This window comes from Microcaecilia unicolor, chromosome 6 (genome assembly GCF_901765095.1).
Source record: "Microcaecilia unicolor chromosome 6, aMicUni1.1, whole genome shotgun sequence".
NCBI lineage: Eukaryota > Metazoa > Chordata > Amphibia > Gymnophiona > Siphonopidae > Microcaecilia > Microcaecilia unicolor.
Window position 1 is genome coordinate 279,725,091 of NC_044036.1, and position 16,340 is coordinate 279,741,430.

Sequence of the window (16,340 nt, forward strand, 5' to 3'; positions counted from 1 at the left end):
ACTAATTTAAGCACAGATCGGGCATATTCTGTAACACTGCACGTAACTTGTAGGAATGCCCATGACCCGCCCATCCCATGGCTATGCCCTCTTTTGAGATCCACACAGTCCAATTTATGTGCATTTCTTTATAGAACATGCTTAGCAAGCTATGCGCAAAAATTTTAATTAATGCTAATTAGTACCGATAATTGCTTGTTAGCATCCAATTATTGGCACCAATTCACTTGTAACCCAATTAAGTTCTGTGTACAAATTAAGCTATGTGTGCCAATTTGCATATGTCATTCTAGTCGTCATATATAGAATCCAGGGGATTGCGTATTTTTTAAATGTAAGCAGACCCCTGACACAGGCATTTGCAGAAACATGGGCTTCCCCAAATTTTATAACCTTGCATGTAGATGTGATTAATGGTTTTCACATACCCACACTCCTCCCATGACCATGTCCCCCTTTTTGGCTGCGTGCATGGGAATTGACGCATGCCTCCTTTTAGAAAATGCCTAAAAAGAAGTGCGTGTAAACTCCTGATATGCCCAATTAGTGTTGATAATTGGTCATCATTGACCAATTATCAAGTCTAACTGGCTTGTTACTTTAGTAGCGCATGTAAATTGGCCGCACGCACAAGTTTACGCGTGTCACTCAGCATGCCATATATAGAATCTAGGGGTTTATGTGTAACAAGTTAAAATCTGATCATTAGTCTAATGGTATGGTCCTATAGATTGCTTGATGAAGTTCTATTCTGTCAGTTTTGTTTTTTTAATTAGAATGCTTGTTTAGTTTTTTATGTTTTCACCTGCTGTTAATTATTTGACACACCGAAATGGATTGTGTTGAGCACATACAGTGCTTGGTATTAACACATTTCAGAGGTCATGTTTATTTAGCATTGAATGAATGCATCCACGTTCAGTCCAAAAGTGCTCATGAATCTAATGTAATGCCCTATTGTGACTATCACATGCGTGATTGAATTCCACCACTGCTACAGCTAAAATACCCTTCACTGGAAATCTCTTCCAGGGTCCAGCAGCCTGTCAATGAAAAAAGATTTCCTCATGTTCTGTTTCAGATTTCCGCTGTTCAGCTTGTCATTAAGGGGCCCTTTTACAAAGGTGCAGGAGGGCTTATGTGTGGATAGCATGTGCCCAATTGGCACTATCTATCACCAGGGTAGCTTGTGCACCCAGTGGTAATTCTAATTTTGGCGTGTGCCGAATCCGATAGTAGAAAATAATTTTTAAAATAATCTTTAAAAAGGCATGGGATAAGCTCGTAGGATTGCTTAGGAAGAGGAAGAGTTAGGGGTTACTGAGGATGGGCAGACTGGATGGGCCATTTGGCCTTTATCCGCCGTTATGTTTCTGTATTTCTATTTTCTACCACTTGGGGCATTCTCGGCAGTAACCGGCAGCTCACCCATGTTGGCACATGCTGCATGGTTACCGCCTGAGCCCTTACTGCTAGGTCAATTGCTGGCGATAAGGGTTCAGGCCGCAAATAGGCATGCGCTAGTTTTAATATTAGCGCAGGACCATTTCCCGGCCCATTAAAAATTTGTCTTTTTTCTCAGCTGCAGTAAAAAAAAAAAGTGGCCCAGCCTGCACCTAAAAGACACGCCACATTTTATTACAGCTTTTGTAAAAGGACCCCTCAGAGTTGTATTCCATGGAAAATCCCCTTTTTGAATACCTTATTGAAGCCTGCCTGATAGTTGAATGTTTTTATAACATATCTCCCATTTCCATATTTTGTTCTAGAGAATACATCTTTGGCATCCTCAATCCTCTGTACGGTCCATGCACCTTTCTGATATCCCTCCTGTGAATTGCCTCTACCTTCAGTGTCCATTTGTAGATATGATCTCTGGGTCTCACCAGAGACCTGTAAAGTGCTAATATAGTGTTACATCTCTCCTTCTACTCATGATTGCCTCTCTTTATACACATTTCAACCAAATTAACCCTCAATCCACACCACGTACAAAATTGTTAAATTTAAGTGGAAAAAATTGATGTCAGACTGAGTCTTTGTATCTTACATGTGTAGGAGGGAAAGAAAGGGAAAAGCCTCAGAGGTCTGTGGTAAATACAACACCCTATCGGACCAGTCCATGGAACGCTCTTTGTATAAAGCTTACTCTGGGCTGCTCATACTGAACCTCTCTATCATCTGAAAAACCCTTTCACCTGCTTCTAGCCTGAAGAATAATGGCAGCAAACAGTTAAAGCACTATATCCCTGATGCAGCCAGTAGATGAAAAGGGCCCCATTGGGTACAGATAAGTGTGCTGCAAGTTTTATGAAGTTTTATTGGTATATATAAAAGAACAAAAAAAACATAAAATATTTGTTGGGTTAAACAAAGTATAGTAATGGATGGAAGCAGATGAAAGGGTTTTTGCCGATGGTATCAATCTCTTTATATACACATATTCACCATTAGCTTTTCCACTGCTTTGTCACACTGGTGCTTTCAGATTGACAGAGGTTCTCCCTTCTTTTTGGTGGTTCCTGTCTCTTCACATCCAGAAAGGTATTTAGCCCTTGGATTTCTGCATCCCAAGTGCAAGCTATTGCATTTATGGCCATTTCCTCAATTTTTTAAAATCATCTTTTATCTTATTTACCTCCTCTAGCATGATTATTCTACTGCAAATGTTCATATCATTTGCAAACATACAGGCTTTACCTTCCAACCCTTTCCCGGTCTCGCTATGAAAGAGGATTCTGTTTCTACTATATATATATTTCCAGAAAATGGGCATTTTTAATAACAGGATTTCAAATAATAGGAATTCTTTCTAATAATGGATCATACATATACACCTGACCCATTATCTGAACTATATCCATTACCAGCTTTGGCCTTATTTTCTACTGTTCTGGATACACAGTACTCTAAAAATTTACTGTATATTGCTATATTTCAACCTAGTTATAATCAAAACAAATAACTTATAAGTCAAACATTTAGGGCTTCTTTTACAAAGCCGAGCTAGCAATTCCTGCGCGGCAATTAAGAGGAAGCCCGTAGGAATCGAATGGGCTTCCTCTCATTTGCCGCACAGGAATCTCTAGCACAGCTTTGTAAAACAGGCCCTTAATTTATTAAAAGCCTACTTTTAAAAATACTTTAGTCTGTAGCTAATATTTCAAAACATAGTGCTTTGGAAATGGAAACGTAGTGCCACCTATTGGTCTATAGCCTCATCTGACATTTATGGTTCTTTCCTGAATGCCTACTGCATTTTTTTGATTGAATATGTATTAAATTTGAAGGCACTTAGGGGTCCTTTTACAAAGGCGTGCTGAAAAATGACTTGTAGTAGTGTAGGCTCGGGGTTTGGGCGTGCGCAGAATCATTTTTTCAGCACACCTGTAAAAAAGCCCTTTTTTATTTCCCCCGAAAATGGACATGCAGCAAAATCAAAATTGTGGTATGTCCATTTTGGGTCTGAGACCTTACCATCAGCCATGGACCTAGCAGTAAAGAATTTGGGCGGTAATGACCTACGTGTATCAGATGCCATTTGGCATGTGTCCGCTATGCATGCCAGAAAATAAAAAAATATTTTTCAGATGCGCGTATCGGACGTGCGCCAAAAATTAAATTACCACAAAAGCCACGTGGTAGTCAGGTGGTAACTCCATTTTGGTGCGTGTTGGGCACGCATAGGCGCCTATGCGGCTTAGTAAAAGATGCCCTGAGGGTCCTTTTACTGAAGGGTTGGCGAGCAACAATAGGCTTGCCGTGCGCCAATCTGGAACTGCCACTGGGCTACCGCAGGAGCCTGGTGGTAGTTCCTACCCCCAGCATGCACCATTTCTGAAGCTACAAAGATATTTTGTATTTTTTTTAGTGTCAGGGCTTACCTGGCGGTAATCAGGCTAACCTCCAGGTTACTGCAAGAAAAGAACCCTTACCGTCACCTAATTAGGTTTGGTAAAAGGGGCCCTAAACTGTATCCCCACAGATGCAATATTGGGGGAAAACCCTTTAGTTTAAAATTTTTGTCTTTCTCCTTAGCACATCCTGAAAATCTAGATTGTAAACTTTACATTTTAGTTTGAAGTTTCTTTCTTTCTTTCTTTCTTTCTTTCTTTCTTATACACACGAAAACCAAACAGGGTAATATTCAGCCCAGATGGTAAGCAGCTTATAAACTGCTTCCAGCCATGGGCTGTGCTAACCCCAGATATTCAGTGCTGGAGCATGTACATAAGTACGTAAGCATTGCCACACTGGGACAGACCAAATGTCCATCAAGCCCATCATACTGTTTCCAACAGTGGCCAGTCCAGGTCACAAATACCTGGCAAGATCCCAAAAAAGTTCAATACATTGAATAAGCAGTAGATTTTCGCCAAGTCATTTTAATAATGGTCTATGGACTTTTCCTTTAGGAAGCCGTCCAAACCCATTTTAAATCCCGCTAAGCTAACCGCCTTTACCACATTCTCTGGCAACGAATTCCAGAGTTTAATTACATGTTGAATGAAGAAAGATTTTCTCCAATTTATTTTAAATTTACTACTTTGTAGCTTCATCGCATGCCCTCTAGTCCTAGTATTTTTGGAAAGCGTAAACAAACAATTCACGTCTACCCGTTCCACTCCACTCATTATTTTATAGACCTCTATCATCTCTCCCCAGCTGTCTTTTCTCCAAGCTGAAGAACCCTAGCTGCTTCAGCCTTTCCACATAGGGAAGTCATCCCAACCACTTTATCATTTTCGTCACCCTTCTCTGTACCTTTTCTAATTCCACTATATATTTTTTGAGATGCGGCGACCAAAATTGAACAAAATATTCGGGTGCGGTCGCACCATGGACCAATACAAAGGCATTATATCATCCTCATTTTTGTTTTCCATTCCTTTCCTAATAATACCTAACATTCTATTTGCTTTCTTAGCCGTCTCTACACACTGAGTAGTGGATTTCAACATATCATCAACGATGACACCTAGATCCCTTTCCTGGTCAGTTACTCCTAACGTGGAACCTTACATTACTATCCAACTTATTTTCGAAGGAGATCGCCGGCCATCTTCTGACACAAATTGAGAGATGGCCGGCGATCTCCTAAAGCCGGCCAAATCGGTATAATCGAAAGCCGATTTTGGCCGTCGCCAACTGCTTTCCGTCGCGGAGCCGGCCAAACTTCAAGGGGGCGTTTTGGTAGGGTAGCGAAGGCGGGACAGGGGCGTGATTTGAGTTGGCCGGCTTCGCCTGATAATGGAAAAAAGAAAGCCGGCCTTGACGAGCATTTCGCCGGCTTCACTTGGTCCCTTTTTTTTTCAGGACCAAGCTTCAAAAAGGTGCCCCAACTGACCAAATGACCACCAGAGGGAATCGGCGATGACCTCCCCTTACTCCCCCAGTGGTCACCAACCCCCTCCTATCCCCAAAAAATTGTTTTTTAATACACTTGTGGTGGTAAATGTTAAGCCCTCCAAAACCCCCCAAAACCCACTGTACCCACATGTAGGTGCCCCCCTTCACCCCTAAGGCCTATGATAATGGTGTACAATTGTGGGGAGTGGGTTTTGGGGGGGGGGATTTGGGGAGCTCAGCACGCAAGATGGCCTAGTGGTTAGGTTGGTGGACTTTGATCCTGGGGAACTGAGGAACTGAGTTCAATTCCCACTTCAGGCACAGGCAGCTCCTTGTGACTCTGGGCAAGCCACTTAACCCTCCATTGCCCCATGTAAGCCGCATTGAGCCTGCCATGAGTGGGAAAGTGCAGAGTACAAATGTAACAAAAAAAAAAAAAAGATAAGGTAGGTATGCATCTGGGAGCAATTTTTGAAGTCCACTGCAATGCCCCCTAGGGTGCCCGGTTGGTGTCCTGGCATGTGAGGGGGACCAATGCACTACAAATGCTGGCCCCTCCCACGACCAAATGCCTTGGATTTGGCCGGGTTTGAGTTCGCCGGCCTCGGTTTCCATTATCGGCGAAAACCGATGCTGGCCATCTCTGAAATTTGGTCGGCTCCAACCGTATTATGGAAATGAAAGATGGCCAGCCATCTTTTTCAATAATACGGTTCGGGACTGCTCTTTGCGGCGCCAACCAAATAGATGGCTGGCGCCGTTCGATTATGCCCCTCTATGTGTTTTTGCCTCCAACGCTGAAGAAGACTAAGGCTGGCGGGGGTTGGGGACCCTGCCAGTAAAGGTACCTGGTGGCGGCGGGGGAGGGTTGTCATCGGCAACAGCAGGAGGAGGGGTTGAAAGTAGAGGGGGACAGGGCTAAATCTGTGGGGGCTCATGCCCCCGTGGCCCCACCTAGCTTGCCACTCACCAACCTGGAACTACTCCGAGGCTACCACAGGAGCCCGGAAGTAGTTCCCACCCCCAGCACGTGCCATTTCTGGCACTACAAAAATATTTTCTATTTTTGTAGTGCCGGTCCCCATCCCCCCCCCCCCCCCCCCCCCACAAAAAATGGCCGTTTCTTTTTGAGAAAAAGACAGCCTTTTACCCTCTGTAGTAAAACAGGGCCACAGTGCATGTCAAAAACATGCACTGACACTAGCGCAAGGAACCTTTTAATACAGCTTAGTAAAAAGACCCCGAATGACCACATTGGAAGCCCCAAAATAAAATACTGCAATAATCAAACAAAGAGAAAATGCAGGCCTTAACCACAGTTACAAGCACTCAAACAAATCTCACAAATTTTGCAGTAATTTTACCTTTAAACATACATGCTGTACAACTTCTCTGTAATGATCCTTCATGGACACAGAAGAATCTAAAATAACACAAAGTTATTTCATTTTTCTTACAACAGGAATATCAATATCACCAAATGAAAATAAATAAGGAAAACTGGTAATCTCAAAACCTGATTTTTTTTAAAAAAGAATTTGTTGCAGACAGCCAGGCTTTCACTGTGTTCAAACAAAAGTTCATAAAGGGAAAAGTATCAGAAACTTTTTCTCTAATTGTAAAGTAAAATTGAATGTCATCTGCACATAATTGATATCGAACATCTAAACATCTAAGTATCTTATATAATGGGGCCATATAGATGTTAAACGATAGGGCTAGATTCTATTTATGGTGCCTGAAAAATCCACGTGGAATAAATTTCCTCCTAAGCATATTCTATAAGCAGTACCTTGATTTAGGTGCAGTATATAGAATATGCTTAGTTGATATCCCAGCGCCTAAAACTACATGCCTCCATTTATACCAGTGAAACTGTGGCATAAATCCCAGCATGTAGATTTACGCACACTGGGCCATATTCTGTAACTATGCCCATAGATTTTGGAATGCCCACGAAATGCCCATTTCTCTGCCCATAGCAGTGCCCCCTTTGAACTGCACACATTAGAATTTAGGTGCAGTTTATTACAAAATACATTTAGCAAGTTATGCATGTAAATTCTAATTATTACCAATTAGTGCTTATTGCTTGTTAAGTACTGTTATCAGCGCTGATTAGCTTGTTAAGCCAATTAAGTTACGTGTGTTTTTATAGAATACGCCTGGATTTTGGTGCGGATCTCTAGGCGCATTATATAGAATCTGGGGGATAATGCTGAAACAGATGAACCATGTAGAACTCCAGATCAAATTTATGTCCAAGTTGAAGTGTCTGTACCTATTTTAACCTGAAATTATTGTTCACTCAAAAAAAGACTTCCATTCCAGCACCTGACCAGAAATTTCCAGTGCCTGCAAACATAGAAGCAGTAGCTGATGATCAATTGTATCAAATGCAGCTGAAATATATAGAGTGATCATCAAAAATTTAGTTCCCCTATCAAAACCACAGCGGATAGTCTCTGTTCTTGAAAGTAACAAAATTTCAGTGATATGTTTATGTCTAAAGCCAAATTGAAATTGATCAAGAAATCCCTGAGCCTCAATACATTTCTGAAATTGTTCCAAACAAGTCTCTGTATCACTTTTGCCAAAAATAATAGAGTAAATCAGTCTGAAATTATCCACATTTGTCAAATCCAAATTTGGACCCTTTAATGATGATCCATCTAGTGCTCTTTTTAACAAGCACGAACAATCTTCGCACAACAAACTTTGTTCACAATGATTGAAATAGAAGGTGCAATATTTTCACAAATAGCTTTCATTACTGAAGTCAAACAAACATTTAAGGGCCCCTTTTACAAAGCGGCAGAAAGCCCAACGCAGGCTTACTGCTCGCTAAAAAGGAAGTACCGCCAAGCTACTGCAGCAGCCCAGCAGTAGTTCCCAACCCCAGTGTGCCGTCATAACTTGCCACACACTGGTGCTACAAAAATAAATATATTTTTATAGTGCCGGTGTGTACAGAGCAGTAATCGGGCAGTGCTGTGCGCTGCCCAGTTACCGCTGGGTTAGCGCAGGAGCCCTTACCACTACCTCAATGGGTGGTAGTAAGGGCTTCCCACCCCAAAATGGCCATTTCCTGAAAAAAAGACTTTCCTTTTACCAGCAAAAGGGGACTGCAGCGCGTGTCAAAAACACACGCCAATGCCATCGCAGGCCCTCTTTTTCTGCAGTATAGTAATAGGGGCCCTTTGTTAAATTATTTAATGACTTGACTCCCGGAAACCTTCATAAATTGTTCCCATTTTACAGAGCCAGCTAAATGTGTTTCAACTTTCAGTACCCAAATGGGTTCTAGATGTGCAACAATATCTAGGGGCTCATTTTCAAAAGAGAAATATGTCTTAAAGTAGCATAAAGTGACACTTAGACTTTTTTCTCCAAAAAACATCCAAATTGCAATTTTCAAAACTCGGAGTTGAGACGTTTTTATCTGTAGTACATCCAAATCACAAGGGGACATGTTGGGGGTAGGATGTCCAGGGCTAAAAGTTAGAAATTTTGGTCTAGAACTGTTTCAATTACGACTAAGTCACAAGGTGCCCTAAATGATCAGATGACCTCTTGAGGGATTAAGGCATATGACTCCCCTTACTCCCCCAGTGATAATTGACTCCCTTCAACCCCCCCCCCCCCAAAGATGTGAAAGAAACAGTATATACCAGTCTCTGTGACAGCTTCAGATGTTATGGCCAGTTCTATTACAGCAGCAAGCAGATCCGTGGAGGAGCCTAGTTGACTATAGAGAAGAGGACCCAGGCCAGTGGTGTGCTGGAGCGGGCTCTCACGGGCTCGCGAGAGCCGTTTGTTAAGTTTTTGAGAATTTTGGGAGCCGGTTGTTAAAGTAGGCCTCCCCATGGCTACTTTAACAACTGACTCCCAAAATGTGGGCTTAGGCCCCCTCCTGAATTCTCTTTTACTTTGCTGGCAGTGATGTTGGCCCCACCAGCCAAGTAAATGGACTGCTGCTGCTCCCTGCTCCTTGTTTCTGACTCTAAGCATCTGGCTGGGACTTTTCATGCAAGCGCAAGAAGGTTCCATCATGCTGCTCAGAGCCAGAAACAAGCAGCAGAGAATGGTGGCAGTCCATTTATTGGCTGGTGGGGCTCGGCAAAGGTATGCCTAGCGTGCCTGCACAAGGGAGGGGAGAGAGAGGCATGTATTCCCCCCCCCCCAAATTTCAGGGCCGGTTATGCCCGGAGAGAGAGCCCATTGTTAAAATTTTACCAGCACACCCCTGACCCAGGCCCATATCCCACTCTAAGTGGTACACTTGTGGTGGAGCATGTGAGCCCTCCAAAACCACAAAACACCTACTGAACCTACATATAGGTGACACCTGCAGGCATAAGGTCTGTTGTAGTGGTGTACAGTTGGATACACTTGGTTTTGGAGGGCACACTATACAATATAAGGGGGTAATGATGGGATGTGTACCTTGGACCTTTTATTTGAAGTCCACTTCAGCACCCCCTAGGGTGTCCCAGTGCTCTGCTGGGATGTCTGTGTGGCCAGTCTACTAAGAATGCTGGCCCCCTATACATCCCAATGGCTTGTTTTTGTGCGTTTTTCCTTGGGTCGATTTTTTTTTTTTTCCGAAAATGGTCCTAAAAGATAGATGCACTGAGCACAAAAACGTCTTGCAAATGACAAGTTTTGAAACAAAAAATTGGAAAACTTTTTCTGGTTTGAAAATTCCGTGTTCATTACTGGATTTTTGCGAGTTTTCGCAAAATGTTCAAAATCAGATGTAGACATCATATCAAAATGCCCCTCCTAGTGTCTTTTGAAAATGATTTGCCAATTATTGACAAGCTGGTAACATTAAAGACATAGGCTGAGGGCCTGTAGAGATATTTTCTCCACAATAGCAAACAATTCTTTTGAACCGGTCAGCAGTGATTGAATTTTCTTATCAAAGAACTCTTTCTGTTAAATATTATTGGTTTTCATTAGATCCTGGATTCTTATGCCAAGCATGCTCAATCCTATGTAATCAACATTTCTGCTCTTTTAATTGTAATGTAAACCAAGGAACTGTATTCTTGCATCTAATTATAACTCTTTAGAATGAGCAATCTGTTCCAGTGAGGCAAACAATGATGAATTCCATAAAATGTCTACTTTAATAACGGTACATTTTTTAACATCAAGTACATTTTGGTAGCCACAAATACCTCAAATCATTTGTTTTATGAGTCCCATATTTTCTGAATTCCAGGGGGAACAACCTTTTTTCTCTTGCAACAACAATTTGACATTTGCAATTTCACTATTCACAGCAATCTTTCCAGAAGTAACAAAAGGTGTGTGTACAAAAATTGAATATGATTTTATGACCAAAGACATGTGTAACAAGCACAAAAGGGGGGAAATCCGCTTCAATTTGTGTAATACAACAATAATATACAAGCGAATCTACTCTTGCAGAATGTAGGATCTCAAAAAATCGGCAGAAGGGGGGAAGAGACCTCAGACAGGTGACAAACAGCAAGATTGCTGAAATTACTCAGAGAGAGTCACCGTTTTTTCTTTAATCATTGATCTTCACCCTCCTCCCTTGGTATGGAAAAATATATTTTTTAAAAATGTTTAGAAAATATGCTAAATCCACTGTGTATAACAAAATTTAAGGACATAAAGTGCAAAAAACCCACTTAGCTGAACGCCAGCATCATGTATGGGCCTCCCCACCCAACGGACCTGTTTTGCTGGAGGGCTTCTTCAGGGGAAAGGACGCCCAGCTGAGGATCATTGCTCAAGTGGCTGATCGGTAAGTCCTGCAAAAACAAAACACATAGTGAAAAACCATTGACTATCCCACATATCCTGCAGCGTTGTAGGATATGTGGGATATTCAATGGTTTTTCACTATATGTTTTGCTTTTGCAGGACTTACCGATCAGCCACTTGAGCAGTGATCCAAAGACATATGTAAAAATACTTTCTACCTGTGACCAACCTAGTAAGGCTAAGGTATCCCAAAAATCACTGACAATGGCATTAGTATCACTTTGATCAATATTCAAATTAAAATGGCCTTGAAGAATAGTAGTATTTTATTTATTTATTTGTTACATTTGTATCCCACATTTTCCCACCTATTTATAGGCTCAATGCACTGCTGCTTCAGGGTCTTGGCGGCAGGGTTACTACTGCAAGCGAGAAAGAAAAAGTCATTCTTACTGTCTGCTCCTATTGTACTATTTTATTGCTCACTGAAGTCAACAATTGGCACTGCATTACTCAGGGCAGCCACAAGTACTCGCGGTGTACCTGTGGCTGCCCTGAGTAATGTAGTGGCAATTGTTGACTTCAGTGAGCAATAAAACAGTACAATAGGAGCAGACAGAACGACTTTTTCTTTCTCGCTTTCAGTAGTAACCCTGCCGCCAAGACCCTGAAACAGCAGCGCGAAACGCTGGCCATTGTCAGCTTGGGACAGAGGGGTGATGAAGACAGCAAGTTACAACACAAGAGTTTCAAGGTGTTGATGAGATAAAGATAGCAGCAGAAGAGTTTAATGCCGACAATTAAGAACAGGCACAAGAAAAGATGTGTCCTTTTCTCCATTAAAGCTCACCATTTGATAGACAAGCCTGGAAATATTGAAATAAGAGAGTAAATGTACCATGCAGGACTACAGTTTATCTAAACTCTTTAAGACAAGTTAATAGACAAGAATTTAATGTAATAACAGAACATATAGTATAAAGAATACAATTGAAGGTGCTTGATGTTACCTAGTACTGGAAGGTTTTTTTTGGCCAGTGATGAAGAGAGGGTCGAATTGATCCATTTAAGCTCTGCAGATACAGTGTGTCCCACAGCTCTTTGAGGCCTTTTTCCTTCCAAGTAAGGAGACCTATAGGGTCAGAGAGATCCCACACGGACTCCAAGCTAGAGTCTATGATATTCCAAATATATGGGATTTTGTTTTGATTTATAGTGTGATAAACACAGTGTCTGCCCTTACTTGAGGAGGCCGCCAGAGGGCGCTCTCCCACTGAAAACCGGGAAAATGCCCATTCTGGTCACTAGAGGGAGCTCCAGGGATCTAGCTGAGTATTGACTTGCATGGGCCAGTAGAGGGAGCTCCAGGGAGATAGCTGGGGGAGTGAGAAGAGACTTCTAGACCCAGATCTTTCTGGAACCAGAGAGGCGAGGTCTCAAGAGGTGGGGAGGTATTGGACACCTCATAAATAGCTTCCTCTCAGTAGAGGAAGGAGTTTTGCCCGAAGGAGAGGAGATGGGAACCTGGAGACCTGAAGCCTGGACTGTGTGTCCTCAGGACGTACAGGAACTGTGTATTCAAAGGACTGTATGTCCCAAGTACGGGCAAGGTAAAGCAGGCTGCAAAGCCTGGGGTTAGAAGTCCCCAAAATATTGAGGTTGGAACTGTGAAGTGGTTAAAGTGAACAAACAGCCGTGGGGTGGAAGACACAATCCACCCTCCTCAGTCCTCCACCCCACGGCTGTTTGTTCACTTTAACCACTTCACAGTTCCAACCAGGGGCGTATCTGAACTGCGGCGGTAGGGGGGGCCAGGGCCAGAGAGGGGGGGCACATTATAGCCCCCCCCCCCCCGCCGCCGCCGCCGCCGCCGCCGCCGCCGCCATTGCCGATCCCCCTCCCCCCAGCCGCTGCCATTGCTAACCCTCCCCCTCCGTTGCTCGCCTACCTTCGCTGGCGGGGGACCCCAACCCCCGCCAGCCGAGGTCCGCGTTCTCCTGCCGCTGCCGGCTGCCTTTGGTCCTTTCATTCTTCCATTGAAGCTGGCGCCGACGAAAAAGTTTCTTTTGAATCTGACGTCGCTGCACGTTGCACGTTGTACGTGCAGGACGTCAGACTCAGAAACAATTTCTGAGTCTGACGTCCTGCACGTACAACGTGCAGCGACGTCAGACTCAAAAGAAACTTTCGTCGGCGCCAGCTTCAATGGAAGAATTAAAGGACCAAAGGCAGCCGGCAGCGGCAGGAGGACGCGGACCTCGGCTGGCGGGGGTTGGGGTCCCCCGCCAGCGAAGGTAGGCGAGCAACGGAGGGGGAGGGTTGGCAGCGGTAGGGGGGTCCAGGGCGAAATCTGCGGGGGCCCAGGCCCCTGAGGCCCCACGCAGATACGCCCCTGGTTCCAACCTCAATATTTTGGGGACTTCTAACCCCAGGCTTTGCAGCCTGCTTTACCTTGCCCGTACTTGGGACACACAGTCCTTTGAATACACAGTTCCTGTACGTCCTGAGGACACATAGTCCAGGCTTCAGGTCTCCAGGTTCCCATCTCCTCTCCTTCGGGCAAAACTCTCTTCTCACTCCCCCAGCTATCTCCCTGGAGCTCCCTCTACTGGCCCATGCAAGTCAATACTCAGCTAGATCCCTGGAGCTCCCTCTAGTGACCAGAATGGGCATTTTCCCGGTTTTCAGTGGGAGAGCGCCCTCTGGCGGCCTCCTCAAGTAAGGGCAGACACTGTGTTTATCACAATAGTCAAGCGATTTATCACTCCCAACCCTTTTTGAACGTTTAGTGGATTCACTTACCGCACAGCCATTTCCTTAAAAAATAAATAGAGAGACAGCTTTTTACCCATTGCGGTAAAAGGGGGCCTCAGTGCTCATCAAAAACACATACTGGCACTAGCACAGGCCCCCTTTTACCACTGCATAGTAAAAGGACCTCTTAGTGCATGTTAATACCATTAGCATGTGCTAAGCTTTAGTAAAAAGGTGTCTATAACCCAGTGGTGTTCCTTGGTCGGCTGCTACCTGGGGAGGATCACTGCTGTGCCTCGCTCTGGTGCAGCATCGACACCCCACGGGTGCAGCGTCATCCCCCTCCCCAGTGCACCCCCCCCCCCCCCCCCCCCCCCCCCCCCCGAGTGCATTGCTCTTACCTCCTGGGGTGTTGGGAGCAGCTGTGAGGCTGTCAGCTCTGCCAGTTTCCTTCTCCCTCTGCCCCGGAACAGGAAGAAACAGAGGGAGCAGGGAACCAGTGGAGCCTACAGCTAAGCGGCTGCTCCTGCACCCCTCCTGTAGCTTGCACCCGGGGCGAACCGCCCCCACTGCCCCGCCCTCGGTACACTGCTGGTAAAACCTGAAAATGAGCAGAAACTCCCCCACAAATTTCTTATTTTTCATTTGCCAATAATAGTGCGCACTCTTTCAAAATAGTTCACCGTATTTGGCTAAAAGGTACACTGTTTTCAAGAGCGCATGCCACCGTAAAAGAACATTTCCAGAAATGACACGAAATTAACATTTTCTGGTTGTCCATTCCTACTGGATAAGGCTGGTGAGATGACATTTCCAAGAATATTTTCAATGCAGCCACCACAGAACCCATGTTTTATGCCACAACTTTACTGCATTTTGGGGGTCTTTCACACTGGCGTGGAAGCATTTTTAGCTCACGCTAATGATTAGCATGTGCTAAACTGTAGAGGCCCATAGGAATGTATGGCCATCTCTAGCGTTTAGTACAAGCTTATTTGTAGCGCTCGCTGAAAAGTTAGTGTGCCTTTGTAAAAGGATCCCTTGATTTCCTAATTATGAAAACAAGCTACCTTTTGAATATTTGATGTTTCATCTTGAACAGCTCAGCTGTAATAATTTTTCATTAGAAGAACACAATATTTTTCTTCTTCTGGCCATGTGTTTGCCATCATTCCCTTGGTGACATGGTTGCAAAGGGAGGTAGATTAAGAAAAGGAAAGGTGTGCCTTCATTTCTACATTCTCATAAGAACATAAGCATAGCCCTACTGGGTCAGACCGATGGTTCTTTCTAGCTCAATATCCTGCTTCAAACAGTGGCCAATCCAGGACAGAATCACAAAGAGTAGCAAGCTTCCATGCTAGCAATCCCAGGGATAAGTAGTGGCTTCCCCCATTTCTATCTTAATAGCAGATTATGGACTTTTCCTCCAGGAACTTGTCCAAACCTTTTTATAAACCCAGATATGCTAACTGCTGTTGCTGTGTCCTCTGGCATTGTTAAGTGAAAAACATATTTTCTCCTATTCATTTTAAATGTATCACCGTTTGACTTTATGAACTGTCCCCTGGTCTTTGTATTTTTTTGAAAGAGAAATAATTTATTACATTCACCCGTTCTACTCCACTCAGCATTTTGTAGACCTGTCAGTCCAAGTTAGATTGTGTAAGGCCTATAAACAGTGTCTGTCTTTTGTTTTGCTCATTCTACCTCACACGAATGACCAATTTTTACCCATCCAGAAGTCGGGCTAATGGGCTACCTCTGACAGGTACAGACTATCAAATGCTTTGCAATATCTAGAAACAAATGTAGCTAAGGTTCAGCATCCTAGCACTGTTCTTCCTTACACTTTGTGAAGATTTATTGTTCCTCAGAAATGTTGTTGGAGGCTTGAAAATGGAAGAGTATCTTTGTGTACACAAATAATTAGGTTTTGCGTTTATTGCAGGTCTACGAATACGGTTGTTCAACTTTTCTCTAAAGGTGCTGTCTTGTCTTTTGTACATGGTACGAGTCTTGCTGGATGACCCAAACGAGGGAATAGGATGGTGAGTCTGCAGACATGTTCTTTAGTTTGCAACAAATTCTAAGGGGTCCTTTTACTAAGGTGAGCTGAAAAATGGACCTATGCACGTCCAATACACACATCTATACCAGCACAGGCCATTTTTCAGCACACCTGCAAAAAAGGCCTTTTTTATGGCCAAAAACAGACATGTGGCAAAATGAAAATTGGCACACGTCCATTTTGAGCCTGAGACCTTGCTGCTACCCATTGACTTAGTGGTAAAGTCTCACGCATTAACCAGGTGGTAATTGTCAGAGCGCGTACAATGCCAATTACCACCCGGTTAGCACCGTGAACTGGAAAATTTTCCGACGTGCGTAGCAGATATGCGTAAAAGATTAAATTACTGCCTGGGCCTCGTGGTAGCTAGGCGGTAGTTCAAAATTGATGCATGTAGGATGCGCATACGTGCCTACATGGCTTA

The 16,340-nt window shown here is 43.7% G+C and overlaps 1 protein-coding gene across 2 annotated transcripts in view; it reads left to right on the forward strand.

The window, feature by feature from the left end:
- KCNT1 (potassium sodium-activated channel subfamily T member 1) overlaps positions 1–16,340 on the forward strand; it is a 418,934-nt gene that overhangs the window by 218,398 nt on the left and 184,196 nt on the right. For both annotated transcript variants that reach the window (XM_030207584.1, XM_030207586.1), the window contains one exon: positions 15,797–15,896. In XM_030207584.1, coding sequence (XP_030063444.1) covers positions 15,797–15,896 — 100 coding nt within the window. The remainder of the gene's footprint in view (positions 1–15,796; positions 15,897–16,340) is intronic.